The sequence below is a fragment of the Aptenodytes forsteri genome, unplaced genomic scaffold (assembly GCF_000699145.1).
Source record: "Aptenodytes forsteri isolate BGI_AS27 unplaced genomic scaffold, ASM69914v1 Scaffold15, whole genome shotgun sequence".
Lineage (NCBI taxonomy): Eukaryota > Metazoa > Chordata > Aves > Sphenisciformes > Spheniscidae > Aptenodytes > Aptenodytes forsteri.
This window is the reverse complement of record NW_008795129.1, coordinates 22,713,015-22,730,041: the sequence shown is the minus strand read 5'-3', so window position 1 is coordinate 22,730,041 and position 17,027 is coordinate 22,713,015. Positions and strand designations below refer to the sequence as shown.

The following is a 17,027-nucleotide window of genomic DNA, read 5'->3' as shown; positions in this document are numbered from 1 at the left end:
GGCCGGGTCGGCCGGCGCAGCCCCTCGGCTTATCCCTTGTTTTGAAGCCGAGGGGGACACAAGTTTACGCGGAGGTCTCCCGTGGCCCTGTCGCTTCCCGCCCACGCGTGAAGGCGGCGTGCGTCGGAGAAGGGTGGAGGAAACGCGGGGGCGTGTGTACACCGTCTGGCGTGGAAAGGGGGCGGCGGAGCAACCGGCGATTTTCCGTGGCTGATGACAGGTCGTGGGGCTGGGCCCGGCAACCGCCAACGCTGCGATTCCTCTTCCCCTTCCCACGCGCAAAACTCCTTGAGAAGGAGCAGGAAGGGCTTGGGTAGAGTTAGGGATCCTTTCTCCTTCGTTATGGTAATTTTAAGTCATTTGCACTGGAAAAGATGAGACTGGGGCAGAGACATTGCCCTTTTTCCCCCCCCCTTAATTCCTTAAAAGAAAACGGGATGCATACATGTGGTCGTAGTCATATTATTTTATTCTCTTATAATTACTGCAGTATGAGTTCTTACTGTATGTTAAAGTACTGGTTTTACCGTGTCTGAATTATTTTCTTTAGCAAAATATTTATAACACCTCTCATCCTAGCACATCCTATGGCGCTTCTTAGACAGTAAACTTAGTACACATCAGCACTGTAACTAGTGTTAAATCCAGCAGTTGCGCCTGTGTAGAAGATGAATAACCAGTATTCTACCTGTCAGCGTATAAAGCTGGAGAAGATGTAGTTGTCTATGTAGAAAATGTTCTGTATAAGTAGAACTTCAGGAAGATCTAGTGTGATCAGCCCATTCAAGTGCATGAAACACGAGCTGGTCTGCTCAGGTTTCTCATAATTAGAATTGCATTTCCTAGTTTGCAGTAGCGACATAGCAAGCATCTGATCTGTATCGTTATTCCCTGAAAAGAGAACTGCTGGTTGTATAGCTATAAAAAATACCACATAAAATCACAAAAGGTTCTTTTGTGCATACAAATGTAAAGGTTTGAGGGGGTACTTAAATTGATGCAATTTACCTACATTGACATAAAAAAAAGGATGACTCTTTTCAAATTAAATTTATGAGGTAGAGAAAGGAAGTTTTATGCAGTTGATCACCACGATAATGTCTTTTCTCCAATCAGCTTTTTAAAATTTTGTGTAATTTTCTTTAAAAATTAAGTGTTATTATAAAAGTAATTGGTCAAATAAGTTTTTCTGCCTTACACAAAGGGATACACAGATTCTTCTGTGAAAATATGGACCTTTAATGTTGTTTCATGTTGAACTATTCAACATTTAGAATGGCTTAATTTTAAATTGTTATTTCTTCTTATTATAATTTGGTGAAAGTTGGCCTGGTCAGGGTTCTACATTACATTGTCCTGTTTCTCTCTTCCATATCTTTAATTCATATCCTGATACCTTTGTTTTATTGCAGGAGACACCAACAAATGGAACACAAACTAACTTAAGCCTACACGAGGCTGGTGACACCTGAAAGAGGGTAGGCAAAATTGATAACGTAAAGATGTGTTCAAAACTGACTTAATGGTGATAATAATGATAGTAGTTGAGCACACTTAGGCATGATGTGAAAGAACATACTCATCTGGATGCCAGAAATGAACTAACGCTTTGAAAATACAGGAGAATGTGTTTAAATGTGGTCTTGAACTAAGGACTTGAGTTTTTGTAGGTCACCTAATGCTTTGTTTAGTAGCTATTGGAAAACAAAAAAGATATTCTTACTGAAAATGTAGCATTATAAATTATTTCTGATTATAATCTGTAGGAATAATAATGTGACTTACTCATTGCCCTCTTTCCAACTGAATCCTAAGTTTTGTCTTCACAAATTCATTGCAAATTGAGACTCTAGAGGTTTGTCATTTACAGTCCCAGAAAAGAGCATGACCAATGACTTCTAGTGAATATTTTTATTATTTCAATGCAAAATAATGAAATGGATTAAGACTTTTATGCAGGACAGGAAACTAAAATTTTGGGAGAACTATGAAATACTGCTTTCTATAAGGCTTCTTTCCATCTTCGCTAGTCAGCGACATTCGGTTGGTTTCCCCAACATTACAGTTGCCATAACTGACTTACCCAACTCTGGGATTTTTTGGAGCCACAGGTTCACCAGAGAAACTATTCAAATGATCAGTGAGATAGAAATGCCTTTCAGTGAGATACGTGAAGGAGCGGATGCAGTCTTTGAAAAGTTTTTGCTGGAAGTGTAATTGTTTTAATAAAACTTATAGCAGTAGAGTGTTAGAACCTGTCTTTCAAAACATATATATTTCTTCAAGTTTCTTTCTTACAACTCATGGGGGTTGGGAAGAATAATGGACCTACATTTCCTTTTTTTCCTTCCAGGGAAAGTGGAGAAGCTGTGCTCTGTGCTTTCTGTCTGACCTGTTGGGAGTACATTTTGGAGCATGTTTGCTACTTAGCAGGGAACTGAAATTCAGGTACGATCCATTTAAAAAAAAAAAAAAAAAGACAAGTTGATTTTGATTATTGTGTCATTTTATCCAATTTGATGTTGTTCTTATGTTACTGTTGCTGAAAACGGTTTCCCCAGTAATATGTATTTGGTGATCTTTAATGAGTTAAAAATTCTAAAAACAATATCCTTATGGTTGTCAATTTGTGCATTGAGTCATGCTGTATGATAAAAGTAATCGTTCACTTAAAAAAAACCTCTAAAAACCAAACTTGTTTTTATGAATGCATTCAAATTCAATGACACTTGTGTTATGAAAATATTTTTCCTTCTAGGCACAAGAGGTTGTAAACGTAAAGAGTGAATATGGGTGAAAAGAAGCCAGAACCTTTGGACTTTGTAAAAGATTTTCAGGAATATCTTACACAGCAGACTCACCATGTAAATATGATTTCTGGATCAGTTAGTGGAGACAAGGAAGCAGAGACTCTTCAGGGAGGTAAGCTAATTTCAGTGCTGTAAAATTTTATTTTTTTGAGAATGACTGCACTGTTTACATTCCAGATAATTATGCAGACTACTACAATTGTATGGAAACATTTCTGATAGTCGTTTCCACATCACAAAAGATGTGTACGTACCTTTGTTTTAATCAGGTTTTGTTCTTATAGTTCTGTATATTTAAAGACCAAGGGCGTACAGGAGCAAAAGATATTTGGCATATTCTCACAGCACAATAGAGAGTATCCCACTGATTCTCGACTTCTGAAATCTCTGTTGCATTATTCACAGCTGGGACAGAAGGTGATCAGAATGGTCTGGATCATCCTTCTGTTGAAGTTTCACTGGATGAAAACTCAGGAATGTTAGTGGATGGGTTTGAAAGGACATTTGATGGAAAGTTAAAGTGTCGATACTGCAACTATGCCAGCAAAGGAACAGCACGGCTCATAGAGCATATCAGAATTCATACAGGTATGAAATATTCTGTAGTACTTTGCTGTGAGGCGTTGTGGTGTTAACTCAATGTTATGGTTTGCGTATGAGGGGTTAGCATCTTCAAGCAGTGTGATAGTTCTTAGAGTTACTCAACAATTAGAGCTGATTTTTGGGGTTTTTTTAAGAGACTTTTTTTAAAGGTGTGCCGTTTACCTATTTAAATTGTGCAAATTCCTACTTACATTTATTATTGCAGACTGCTGAATTTGAAATAACTATATATGGGAGTAAAGTTTAGCATGAAAGCATCAGTGTAAATTGAAGGGCCCTAAACGTAACTTCTAGTTTTTCCTTGCTAATTAGAAAAGTGAAAAATGTACGTGCTGCCACATGAAGATTTATAGGGGCTTTTCTTCCTCTGTTGTTTAGCTATGAAAATACTCCTCATTTGTACAACATTTTTGATGTGGAAGTACAAAACAGTAGTAAGAATAAAGTTTTCTTCTTGGTAGAATATTCAAATATGAGGGCATATCATCAAATAAATTATTAATAACAGTAATGAAAAGAAAAAATACTTACTGTGGCTTGCTTAAGAGCATTTGCCACTGCTGGGTTTATAAAACTGAAAAGCAAAACTCGCAATAAAAGTTAAAATGTCCTAAACTGTTCATGAAGTCAGCTCTGACTTCTTGGCAAATGAGAGAAAACAAACGAAAGGTCCTTGTGAAGTCTGACTTTGGTGCCTGCCGTTACACCGACACAGAAGACTTTATGGCTACTGTGGCTTGCTTAAGAGCATTTGCCACTGCTGGGTTTATAAAACTGAAAAGCAAAACTCGCAATAAAAGTTAAAATGTCCTAAACTGTTCATGAAGTCAGCTCTGACTTCTTGGCAAATGAGAGAAAACAAACGAAAGGTCCTTGTGAAGTCTGACTTTGGTGCCTGCCGTTACACCGACACAGAAGACTTTATGGCTGTTAACTAGAGTAATAATAAAAAAAAATTGTATTCTGCAAAAAATTGATTTTTTTTACAGGTTTCCAGTTTGGTATGGACTGTCCCAAAACTTCTAAGTGTATCATTTCAGTCATCTTGGGTAGGTGGCGTTCTGGGACTCACTTTGAAGGAAACGCATTGTTGTAACTTGGATGTAATTGTAGCTTTCTTTAGGTAGTTATTGTTAGTCAGATTCTCACTTTGCTGTGAGCTATTGCTTCTACACGGTAACTCCCAGGATGTATTTTGGGAAAGTCAGTGCTCCTTGCACTGGCCCTGCAGTGTTGGCTTGTTTCGACAAGGTGTAATGGGATAGAAAATGGCAACCAACTAGAAATCAGAGTTCTGAGGTTCAGACTCTGAATATCTTGTAAGTTCTTCTCTTGTGCTACCGTGAGCTACCTCTGTGTGTAGCTGTTGCTGTTTTCAGATTCCCAGTGGAAATTTTGTGTAGTTCCAATAGTGGATAAAATCCTGTGGCTTGTGTTGCCTGCATTTGACACAGCGTTAATGCTATGGCTGGCTGCAGATCCGTAAAGCAGCAGTGTGCATGGAGCATTTTATTTGTCTAGTTTTTCATAAAGCAGTTACAGCTTCACCTACCCTTTGCCTTGTATGGTATGTGGACAACGAGAGATGTTTTTCTTTTAACAGCTTTAACGCTGTACACTTCTATTTCTGAGCTTGTGAAATGAGGGTCATGTAGTGGGAGAAACTGTACTGCAGACTTACGCGGTTCACTGTAGCACTTTAGGATGACTTTTAAATGGTACTTAAAGATGTAGAAGTAACATCAACTTTAAAATTTCATGTCTTTTCAGTAGTATATAGCTATTGCTATCTAAAAACTTGCATCCCCAAGTCCACGGTTACTACTGGCCAGTTGTCAACATGAGCAGATGGATTGCTAGAACTGTGACGGGAAACATAAATTGCTACTAGAAGATGTTGGTATTGTATGTTTGCTGATTCTTGAGATGTTTTTGATGGCTTTGGTGTGCATGGAGTTCTTCAAACAGAATGACTGAAATAATGTGTTGTTACTTAATATAAGTGTCATAAATTTTAGACATACTAGAGAGCAAAAAATCAAATCTTCCTTCTTTAAGTATCAATATGTGGGTATTGGTATAGTGTCAGCATTTCTTCTCTTACTCTAGGAGGTTGTCTACCTTTTGTATGCTCTCAGATCTTAGGTTAACAGTTCTTTTGTGTTTTCAGAATGCTTTCTTACTCTGCTGCTACTTTAGGGAGTAGAGATCACTAAGTGACTAGAGGTAGCAGAACAATACCAGCTGCAGATTATGAGCATTTCGGCATGGTTGTAGCATAATATATACAAAAGCAAGAAAGATTCCAACCAAAAATTGGGATGCTGGGAAATGTCCTCAAAAATCTCTGACCCTGTGGTCGTTATTCAGAAGCAAACATTCCATGGGCTACACAAATTTGGGTTTTAGGGCAAAGCATAATACTTCGGGTTTGTGCCTTGACTAACATTTTGAGTTGTTTCTTATGGTTGTAGTATATGATATTGTTAGCATTATACCAGAAGAACAGAGCTTTACATGTGGGATGGCTATTGTCTCAGTGCTGCTGCAGGTATTCCCATTATCAGAGGGTATATGTATGACTCATTTGATCAAAGAAACTTCCACAAAGGTGCTAGGAAAAGGTAGCCAAACCGAAGGCATACATCACTCTACTGCAAAATTGTGCAGTCTGAATTATTTCCGTTTCAGAAAGCTAGCTAGCAGTGCGAGAGGGATACAGGAGATGTCAGCCTACTGTGTATCAAAGAACTTCAGCAATTTGGACACACCTTCACACAGTGAATGCTTTATAGCCAGGTTACTGGTTCAAACATGTCTGATGCCTAATGAAATACCAGTAACCGTGCAATGGTAACAGTTCATTTCCCTATAGCAATCTGTTCAGTTTTATAATATAGACAAGAATCTCAGGCTGCCAGATTATATATTATATATATTATATTATATACTAACTCTGTATAGTTTCCCCTTTGCCTTTTCACAATACATTTCATATCCTTAATTTTAATACAGCACTGCATGGTGTCCTGATGGCAACACCATTTTGCCATTACCTTAATGGCTCTTCAGAAAGCCCCGTCTTGTTTCTTTGTACAGAGACAGGGGACTGCAGAACAAAGAAGGGTTTTTTTAGTTTGGTTTGGTTTTCTTGTTTTTTTTCACTTGAGGGCAAGGAGATCCAAGACCTGAGTGTAGTTTTGCTCAGAGGCATGGTGGGGAAGTGTGGCAAAGGGCCAAGAGATGGATTGCATGGACTATGAAGGCTCAGAGTGACTGAATCAGCGTTAAAATAGGGAAGTGATAGTGACTAGTAGCCTCAGAGCAATGTGAGTAAACAGATAATGCATCCTGGATAACATGCAAGTGCAGCAACGTATCTGCCAAAGTAATTATGACCCAGGCATGATCACGCAACCATTATTAAGTGCAACTTACTGCAGAATTAACTTCATGCTGAGTCTGACAGCAGTATAATTAGTAGTTCACCAGCTGTGTTGTATTAAGGGCGTGCAACATGGGATGCAAATCTTTATCTCTGTCTAACCAGTTTAGAATGAAATAAGACCATTCAGATTGTCAATTCTTTGTGAATGCAGGGAGTTTGTCAGTCTTCTTACATCGCTGTGTTTGTACCAAATCTCCAGATCTTTACACATATATATATATCTGAATACATATATGTGCTTATGGAGAAATCATGGTTTCATTTGGTGCAAATAAAGTACTTAGAGGTAGCAGAAAAATTGCTTTCTTTCCTCTGGAAGAGCCAGTGATGTAGGAAAAAAAAATATCTTCTATTCAGTATCCCAGTTGTGATTCCAAACTGTGGGATGCTCAACATGGGAGGGGCTTTCTGTGCCAGTCACATGCTATCTTATGGGGCCTGTACAGTGCTTGCAGTGTAATAGTGGCCCTTGCTGCATTCAGATCTCTGGCTTTTACAGTTGTTCTAGATGGATTTTGAAAGCCACGAAACAGATGTATTGCCCTGTATTTAAAATAGTAGAAAATGCTTCAAAAAAACCCATAAAGGCTGAAGAGAAGGAGCTCGCTCACGTTTTTTTGGAGTTTGTTGTGCTGTGTGGCAAGAGAACCAGTTGCACAACAGTCATTTAGAAATTGACCTGGCTTTCTAGATAGGAAAATAAGATGATGTTTCATTTCAGGACCTGAACATGCATCAAATCCTTTAGGCATTTCTAACATTGCAGACCTGGATCTAAAAAACTCCTAAAAGATCAGTCTATGAAAGGAAAATCAAAAGTCCCAAAGTACTATGTTACAAATGTGTTGGCCCGTAATTATGTTTGAAAGTTTTCTAAGTACTTTTAAAATTGTTAATGTGAATATCTCTAAATATCATTTAATAGAAGAGCAAAGTTCTACCTATCAGAAAGGAGAGTATCTGGTACTATCATGTCTGAGAGAGCACACAGCTGTCCAGGGATTAGCTAGCTTTTGTTTTCTTTAATAACTCTAGCCACAGGATCCTTTTTCAAAATTCAGTTCTTGCGTTGGATGCACGTGTACACGGGTTATTTAGACAATAGTTCCAGGATGTTTAAATAGTAGGAATGTTTGGAAGATATCGAAAGGATACCCTCCCTCAATGTTTAAACACAGTTATCATTAAGAATGATTACATTTTGGTGGTACAGACATTCCTGTAGCCAACTTTTATGTGCTTTTATAGGTGGGGTAGAGTTTGGATCCAGTTACGAGCACCACACAAACATCATTGCATTCAGTCCTTGGCATCGTTGCTGCAATTCCTAGTCAGGTTATCTGTTAACGCTAATTGTGGTCACATTTTTTTTCTTAACGCTTACTGTCACTTGGGTGAGGCAGAGATGTCTAAATTCACTCCACTCTTCCACCAAATACCCAGCTAAACTCAAGACTAGCAGTGACTCTGAAGCTGAACCGTTTGATTAGCAGCTCCGAGTTAGCTACTGTCTGTTCCATGGAAAGCCTTTTTCAAGCACTCTGAGATGCTATAGTGTAATCTATTTTAATTTTCCAGGTGAGAAGCCGCACAGATGCCATTTGTGTCCCTTTGCATCAGCTTACGAACGTCATCTGGAAGCTCACATGCGATCGCATACTGGTGAAAAACCATACAAATGTGAATTGTGTTCCTTTCGCTGCAGTGACAGAAGCAACTTATCTCACCACCGCAGGCGCAAACATAAAATGGTGCCTATCAAGGGTACAAGGTCTTCCCTAAGCAGCAAGAAAATGTGGGGGGTTTTGCAGAAGAAGACCAGCAATTTGGGGTACAGCAGAAGAGCATTAATTAATTTGAGTCCACCTTCCATGGTGGTTCAGAAACCAGACTACCTTAATGATTTCACTCATGAAATCCCAAATATCCAGACTGAAGCGTATGAGACCATGACAAAAACAACCCAGAGCAGTGGGTTGCCAAGAGATCCACAAGACCTCATGGTAGATAATCCTTTAAACCAGCTCTCTACGTTAGCTGGACAGTTATCTAGCTTGCCACCCGAAAACCAAAATCCAGCCTCTCCTGACGTTGTTTCCTGTCAAGATGAAAAGCCTTTCATGATACAGCAGCCTGCTGCACCTGCAGTAGTTTCGGCTGTGTCAGCAAATATTCCTCAGAGTTCATCTCCAACCAGCCCAGATCCTCGGCCTACACACAATCAAAGGAACTATAGTCCCGTAGCAGGTCCCAGCAGCGATCGCAGTGCCCACACCAGTACTCCCAGCATAAGCAACAGTCAACCAAGTACTCCAGCTCCAACCCTTCCGGTTCAGGACCCTCAGCTTCTGCATCACTGCCAACACTGTGACATGTACTTTGCGGACAATATCCTTTATACTATTCACATGGGATGTCATGGATTTGAAAATCCTTTTCAGTGCAACATATGTGGGTGTAAGTGTAAAAATAAGTATGACTTTGCTTGCCATTTTGCAAGAGGCCAACATAGTCAACATTGACTGAGAACATGCTTTCATTTAGTTTTTTAACATATTACAGTATATTTTTCATACTTGCTGAAGGAAAGCTTGCACATTCCCGTAAGGAATCTTCACGTTAATCAATTCGACAAAGGAGGCAAATTTATTTCTTTGTTGTCGTAAAACTTGCCAGGGAAATTTTGTATAAGATGTGGTTGATATTTTATATGTAGCCTTTCAAAAAAGCTGAGCGAGTGCTATAAGAATTGGAATGCGTTTACATGTTTTGGTTGCTAAATTTAAGTTGCTTGCACTTAATCCCAATAAACAGTCTACAAATGTAGAAGCAGAGCGTGTGTCCTGAAACATAGGATGCAATTATCATACTATTTACTAGGCAAGACAAAATATATTAACCATAAAATACGAAAGGTTAATGCAGTGATACATACGGTTACTTTGGAGACAGACATACCCTTAAAGATGTAGCTACTCGAAACTGGGAAAACAAACAGAAGCAACTTTCATGTACAAATTCAATTTGATGTAAAACTTGCTTTACTCTGATGAAGGTTAATAATAAGTTTTTGCTTAGTATAGTCTAAACTCTTCATGCTCGGGCTCAAACACTAATTTAACTATTATTTTTAAAACTCGTCACAAAACTAGAAGATAACAGGTTATTGTGAATGAAACTCTGGTAGAAAAAAGGAGAGTTAAAAGCTTGTCATTCACTAGTTATACAAAGGAAAAATGAAACCTGACACCTTATTTTAAACTACACTTACCAAATTTTACATGTCGTCCTTTTTAAAAGGAGGTAATTTTTAAACAGTCATAATAAGGAGCTTGTAGAACTAATATATATTCCGTGAGATTTTTAACTGCCTTAAACTAATTTGTACAGATATTTAAAATTTGCACAATTAGACTTCTGTCTTGCTGATAGAAGTTCTAATAGAAACAAACAAGAGGTTTACAAATTAAAAATCATTTGTTCAGTTTTATCTTGGGCCAAGCTACAACTGATAGGTTGCCTGTATGTTTGAAAGTTGTGTAATCTAGTTTATTGTAAACTTCAGCTAACTTAGAAGTCAGTTTGTCTTGTCCTCTCCCCCAGATTTGTTGTCCTTTTGGTGTGCTAGAAATAGGGGGAAGGGCTTCTGGGTTTTCTGAACTGTTCATGTAGTAGGCAAAGGAATACTGGCTGACAACATTTGAAGTCATTGTGGTTAATATTGTAGGTGGCAAATGGTAACTGAAGATGTACATGAAGTCCATTGCACATGTTTATTTTTTTTATATCGTACATCTTACTTTAGAAGCACCTAGGCTAACGGACAGGCACTTTAATATAAACCTAAATAAAACATCCTAGCAAAATTGATAAAAGCTCTTAATGTGCTACACAGGAATTTGTACTGTTTCAAAAAAGCGAAGAACTGTTACTTTTCCCATATTTAGACATGCACTTTTACCTTAGTTTGTCTTACTTGAGACAAATTAAAGCTTCCCTTATATATTCCCCTTTTATTATCAGCAAAATATGGCAGCAAATATGTTTTGTTAATAAAATCTTCCTGCTTTTAATGTTCTGCAAGTCAGAGGTTGGAATCTGAATAGCAAATGTTTGGCTTATTCAAATTTATGTTGTTACGGGAGCTAAAGCTTCCTGAAGCCAGTGGAAAAACTTACAATGACTGCAGTGTAAGATCAACGCAGGAGAAACCAGCCTTCTGAGAACTGTAGCTTAAGAAGTAATTTTGACTTTAATGAATTAGCAATCTGGGAACCAAATATGTTTCACACTACCTAACTTACCTACTGTTGAATTTTCCGTGCCTAAGTAACCAGTTGAAGGAACTGGCTGCACATAGTCTTGTGGTAATGAGGTCAAAAATACGACATTGAAGTATTTCCAATGTAATGAAGATGAATGATAACACACTATCATTCCTAAAAATGTTTTTGGTTTCAGGCCTGGTTCAAAATCCATTTCGGTGGGTTTGTAAAACAGAATGTAATTTTCATTTTTCATAATGACACTCTTTGTAATTCCAAAATATCTCTTTTTTGTAAGCAAAACAGCAACTCCCTATGCATAAACATACAGAGTCCTTTATTTTAAGGACTAAAAGTTGAATGAACTAGAATCCAGTTGGAAGTTACTGTTCCTGTACAGGTCTTGTAACATGACGCTTCCAGTCAAAGAATAACGTAGAAATTATAGCTCTCTTTTGATCACATATTGACATGTTCTAAAATCTAAATGCGGCTAAAATACGGTATTAGAACTACAAACGTTACTGTTAAAGACCATTACAATTAGTAACTTACAGAGGTCGTTTTCCTTGCCTTTTGATAGCTGATGTAAGTTCCTAGGCTCTTGCAACTCCAAGGAAACTTCTGAAATGGTGGTGCTCCAAGGAGCACATTCCAATACTGAATGATGCAGATCACAACAGCCAAGTTCTCCTTGGTTTGTGGCTCCAGCCTTTCTCCCTCTTGGGAGATGAACTCCAATGTGCACAGATGTTTGAGATTTCATCCTTCCATTCCATTTACGTGGTTTCTGATCCATTAGGACTTTCATTGGCAGTGCCTGTAAACATTATAGACTTTTCTGTTTGTGTAGGCTCATGATTTGGCGATGTAGAAAAATGACTTCTGAACCATGATGTCCCCGAACGAAATTTTAGATAGGAGAATATTTAGGTCACTAATAGAGGTAGCTGGTAGCAAGAAGAAGCCTGCATGATCTTGCTGAAAAGGGGCCCTCATTTAGGAGGGGATCCTCTGTGCAGGGGAACGTATGTTCTTAATAATAGAACTCGGTATGAAAAAAAATCTAACCCCAAACCTTGCAAATTGTTGTTCAGAAGTATTTTAATACTGCTGACTTAATATCATTGTTTCTGTTTCGAAGTACCTAAGGAAATTAGCTTGAACATCTATGAACCGTTGAACAATGATAAAAACACTTTTCCTTCTTTCCTTGTGCAAGCTTCTGTTTGCAGGGGGGATTCTTAGGCGGCAGCAGGCTTTGGTGTTCACCCCTTGATTCTGCAACGGGATCTGTGGGGTGGGTCCATGCTGACGTCCTAGGCCTTCACAGAGGGTCACCCTCTGGACTAGGATTCTTAATTCTTTAACATAATACTGTGTGTTCAGTTGTGCCAAACGGTACCCTGACTGTATCTGTTTCCTTCTGTCTATTGAGTAGGTTTGGAAGGTGTATTTTCATATTAGTTTTTCATAATTTTGTACATACTATTTACTATAATTTAAAGACCAGAGTTAGTACTGGAAAATTGTTTTAGAGTATGATCCTGACGATTCCCTTGCACAAGCAGGCCTTTCTCAGAGTCAGTGAGGGATACTTGTCAGGAATTGTGGGATCGAGTCCTCGGTTAGTTGTTTTCATATTGAGTTCTCCATGTGCTACACTGCACTGACTTTTTTTTTTTTTTTGAAAACCAAATCCTTATATTATAAGGTGGTGATTAGCATTTTAACTTGTATTAACAGGGAAGTTTGGGAATGCGCTGAAATTTTTCCATAGCTTGACTCTGTTAAGTTCTGTAATTGCAAAACATTAACTTTGTGGGTTTTTTGTTTTTATTGTAATAGATTATTTTATAGATTTGTTGACATTTTCAACATGCACTATTTATAGTACTCTTAATACAGACTTATTATTTTGAGACTGAATATTCCAATGAACATGCAAATACTAGACTGAAGATCTTGGTAGATTATCTCAATACTTAAACCAACTGTGAAGCAGCTAATGGGGAAAAATAGTTGTTTTTTTCACAGATACAGTGTTCAGATGAAGAGGATTTTGACATGAAATGTTGACTGGCATTTTAACATAAAAATCAGTACTGGAAGACACGTTCCAACAGTGTTTCCTAGCAAAATGATCTGTTGCTCTTTGTTTTGTTCCAGAACGTTTGGGGGGTTTGGTTGTTTGCTTTTTGTTTCTTTTTGACGAAGGGAATGTAATTTAGAAGTCTTCACTGGCAAGTTTTCTATTAATTTTAAGCTTCTTTGGAAATCTACAGCAAATGGATGTTCTGCTGCAGGAAATCTATTCCCTGCTGAAACGTTTTTCATTGAGCAATCTTTGTGTATGTGCTTCTAAGTACCTGCTTTGTTAATAATATGTATTTCAGTGTAAAGAGCATATTTTGTATGCAAAAATGAAACCTGTTAGAGTTGTGAAATAAATTTTATTGTGTAGTGAATGTTTTCAGATTACAAGGTTAATTCTGAAATAACTCGACTATATCTAGTGTAGTTCATGTTGTGACGCTTTGCTTTTGTAAGATATGAATAAAATAACACTTTCTAATTAAGTCTCATGTTAATTCTTCTTAATTACATATGCTTTGACAGCTTTGAACTGGTGAACTGCTCATGACTAGCTATGGTCTAGATATGGTATGGAAGGTCAGCTTACCTTTTGGGTAAGCAAGGAACAATGTATTTATGTTTCAGTCTGCTTAAGTTGAAAATGCTTAATTTTAGTGCTGAACCAGGACACTCTCTCACTTCTTTCCACTGTTAATCTTGCACATTTGGTTATCTTCCAAATTCTTTGTTTCCTCATACTCCTATTTCCTTATCATGAGTGCTTGTATGTCTGAAATCAGAGTCTTTATCATGGTAGGGTGGTTGTCACTGCACATGGAACTTCGTGTATGTTGTTAGCAACTTTGAAAGCAGCACCAAATGTTAAGTTCCTTTGGACACTGGAGTTAATCCTACATGTGTGCATACGTACATGCAACTCTCAAGAGCCTTAATTTAACGACATCTCAAATTTCTTGTTCTTTGCAAAGTTTCTCTCAGGGAAACGAGCAGAGAAGCCAAGAGCCTGATCTAAAAAAGGGACTTAAGAAACCGAAGCAGGACTTGGATTAAACTTAGGTGCTGACATTCTGACTTTGGATACTGTAGTTCATTGTCAACCCACTTCATGCTTAGTGCTAAACTCCATCTCGCATCTTGTTTTTATACCTTCCCAGGCACGTATTCTTGGGAAATGCTCCGAGCAGAGCATGTCACCATCCAAGGTGCTCTTCAAAACCTCAGCTGGAGGAGGCTCCGAGAAAGCTGATCCAGCTTGACATTAATCCCGCTGTAAGCAGCAAACAGGACTAGATGACTTCCAGGTGTTCCTCCTAGGCTAACTTTTCCTACGATTCTGTGAAATTTAAAATCTAAGGATGGTTTGTTGTTGGCTTGATCTTCAAAGTCAAATACAGTGCAGTAGACCGTATTTCTGTCCCGTAACATGGGGACAGGAGGTAGAAATGGCACAAGTCTCCAGAGAAGGAAGCTGTATCTCTTGGATGTTTTCAGCAGTGCTGCTGAAACAGTATTGCATTTTAAATACTCTGGACTCTTAAAAAACACCAGCATTCTCTATGTCATTATTTTAAAATATATTTATTAACTACATTAGTTGCCTTATGTTGGAATGAAGAAATTACACTTGTAGCAGGGTCAAAATACTGACTTTGTATGCAAATTTGGTTTTTCAAATTATTTCCTTGCCGCAAGTCTTCCAAAAACTCTGCTTTGAGTTTGTTGAGTTCTTCTGACAGGCTCTTCATCTCACCTGGGAGCACATTTTTATCTAGAAGAAAATTAAAGCTGAACTTTTAATTTCATGTTTAAAGACAAAATTTACAGACTTCGGAGATTGCCTCAGTTACGCCTGCAGGGTTGGCATTCCTTAACAATTTACCCTGAGGGAGTATCACTGGTTTAGTCTTACGTTGCAGGCTAGCACCTAGAATATGCTACGCGTACCTTTTGCATCCTTCATTGTCTGAGAGATGATGCGTCTGCATGTCTGATCAGCCTGATGGACAGTACTAGCTGCACAGGTTGCTCGATCTGCTTCCTATCCAGGGTGACCAACAGAAAGGAAGAATACATGCAAACACATTAAATTTGATTTAGACTGTCATCAACTTTTGAAGTACTCTTTGCAAACAAGTAACACGTTAGCAGCAACTCTATGACTGGCACAGTGCGCACCTGCTCCTTTGAATGTGGAGGCAGGTATGTATACCTGGGTGCCTGCCAGAGACAGACACGCGTGACATTAGGAAGTGAATGTTATTTTCCACGGTGTGATGCTAGAGCTCCAAAAGGCATTCTTTTTACTACTGTAGAACATAGGACAGCATTCTTAAAGGTAGTTCAGTGGTTTAACTTAGTAAGGTGACAGAAGTACCCATTTCAAATAGGATTAACTTCTCTGTGTATGCTTTTGCAATCAAGAAATGCACTAGCTATTTCTCAATTTCTGTCATCACAGGTGTTCTGAATCCAGTTCAGGAATAACTAACTCCCTCATTCACCATCATCTGAAAGAGCCGTGACCGTGAAGACAAGCAGTGCTACCTTTTGCTCAGTGTTTTCCTCATTTTGCTTCACTGGATTTTCCAAAGCAGTGGCCAGCAAACTAATTATCTGCTCGCTAAGAAAACAAATAAAAGAGTCAAACACATTAATCAAACAGTTTCACTGAAGATTTTTCTTTCATTTTGTAATGACACCTCACCACACAAAAAAAAGCAAGTTTTCAGTTAAATTTATGAGGCAATCAATGAAATAATCTTTCTACAGCAAGTTAGATGAAAAACAATTACAACTGAAACTACAGCAAATTATTTCCAGTCCATGTTTCAGACGATTCACATAAATTTTCAACAACAGTTTAGAAGTGCAGTTAGGTTTGATGTTAACTCTGCAAAGAATGATGGCTGTCAGTTCCCAACATTGGCATGTATTGTGTGTAACTGACTGGCTTCCAAAAATCACCACATAGAATATTTTTTACATTCTGTTTAGACACAGTAAAAAGCTTCTACCCGCCTGTTTATGAAAACAGCACTTAGTGAAAACCCTAGCATCAATCCAGTAGCATACTTATCCTCTGAAGTGCAATCAAAACTTTTCAGAACGAGGCTGTTCCGTTCCCAAGCGTTTTTCTTGAGATCTGGCATTTCTATTTTTCTTGCCATTAAATATATTGTCTGGTCAGGTAACGGATGACTTCTTAAACGATTTCTCTGCAAGCAGCATTCAAGTGGACACTCTAAAAATAACTGGCAGAAGCTCAAGGAATCTAAAAGAACATAAACAGACAATTTTACCTTTAAGTAAAAGTACCTTCAATTTTACCTTCAAGTAAAAATTGCTGAGAGCAACACGCACGAGAAAGACTTTACATGAATGAGTAACTTCTACGCTAGTTCTGAGCCTGAGAAGAATACAAACCTAAAAAAAGAATACAAACCATTTTACCTTCAAGGCTGCTCAAGTACTATCTTCTGAGATCAACATACATAAGAAAGGCTTTAAGTGACCCAGCTATTTCTAAGAATACAGTAATAAAGTTAAGCTGATGCTCACTATACTGCAGTAATCTAGCAATTAAGAATAACAAACGTTCCGCAAGAGTACTTAAAAGAAAGGCAGTTAAAGAAAACTGAAATTCCTACAAAGCTGAAAACGTTCTTATGCATAGGAACAAAGAGTAATTACATTTGCGAGCCAGCTGGTACACCTCATATCTCATGCTCTGATAATAAAAATTGTCATCCAAGATGAGGTAGAGCGGCCTAGAGGTGGCTGCGTGTGTCCAGTACTGGCCAGCGC

General features: G+C 38.1%; 2 protein-coding genes across 2 annotated transcripts; one reads left to right on the top strand and one right to left on the bottom strand.

Moving 5' to 3' along the window:
• Window positions 1-1,400: 1,400 nt before the first annotated feature.
• Window positions 1,401-13,267, top strand: IKZF5 (IKAROS family zinc finger 5). Its single transcript, XM_009277939.1, has 5 exons — window positions 1,401-1,478; window positions 2,354-2,448; window positions 2,759-2,922; window positions 3,216-3,398; window positions 8,440-13,267. Exons 3-5 carry the CDS (start codon window positions 2,790-2,792, stop codon window positions 9,381-9,383), a joined length of 1,260 nt encoding a protein of 419 aa, XP_009276214.1. The 5' UTR covers window positions 1,401-1,478; window positions 2,354-2,448; window positions 2,759-2,789; the 3' UTR covers window positions 9,384-13,267.
• Window positions 13,268-14,785: 1,518 nt separating this feature from the next.
• On the bottom strand, window positions 14,786-17,025 carry PSTK (phosphoseryl-tRNA kinase; the record flags this gene model as incomplete). The annotated part of the gene is made up of 5 exons (XM_009278113.1): window positions 14,786-14,991; window positions 15,168-15,261; window positions 15,768-15,843; window positions 16,296-16,494; window positions 16,914-17,025. Coding segments are annotated over 5 exons (687 nt in total), but the record flags the coding sequence as incomplete, so codon positions are not given.
• Between the last annotated feature and the right edge of the window lie 2 nt (window positions 17,026-17,027).

Coding starts and splice junctions, on each gene's coding strand:
- IKZF5 (XM_009277939.1), top strand. CDS start 2,790: ATGGGTGAAAAGAAGCCAGAACCTTTGGACTTTGTAAAAGATTTTCAG. Junction 2,923..3,215: donor AGCAGAGACTCTTCAGGGAG/GTAAGCTAATTT, acceptor CATTATTCACAG/CTGGGACAGAAGGTGATCAG. Junction 3,399..8,439: donor GCATATCAGAATTCATACAG/GTATGAAATATT, acceptor TTAATTTTCCAG/GTGAGAAGCCGCACAGATGC.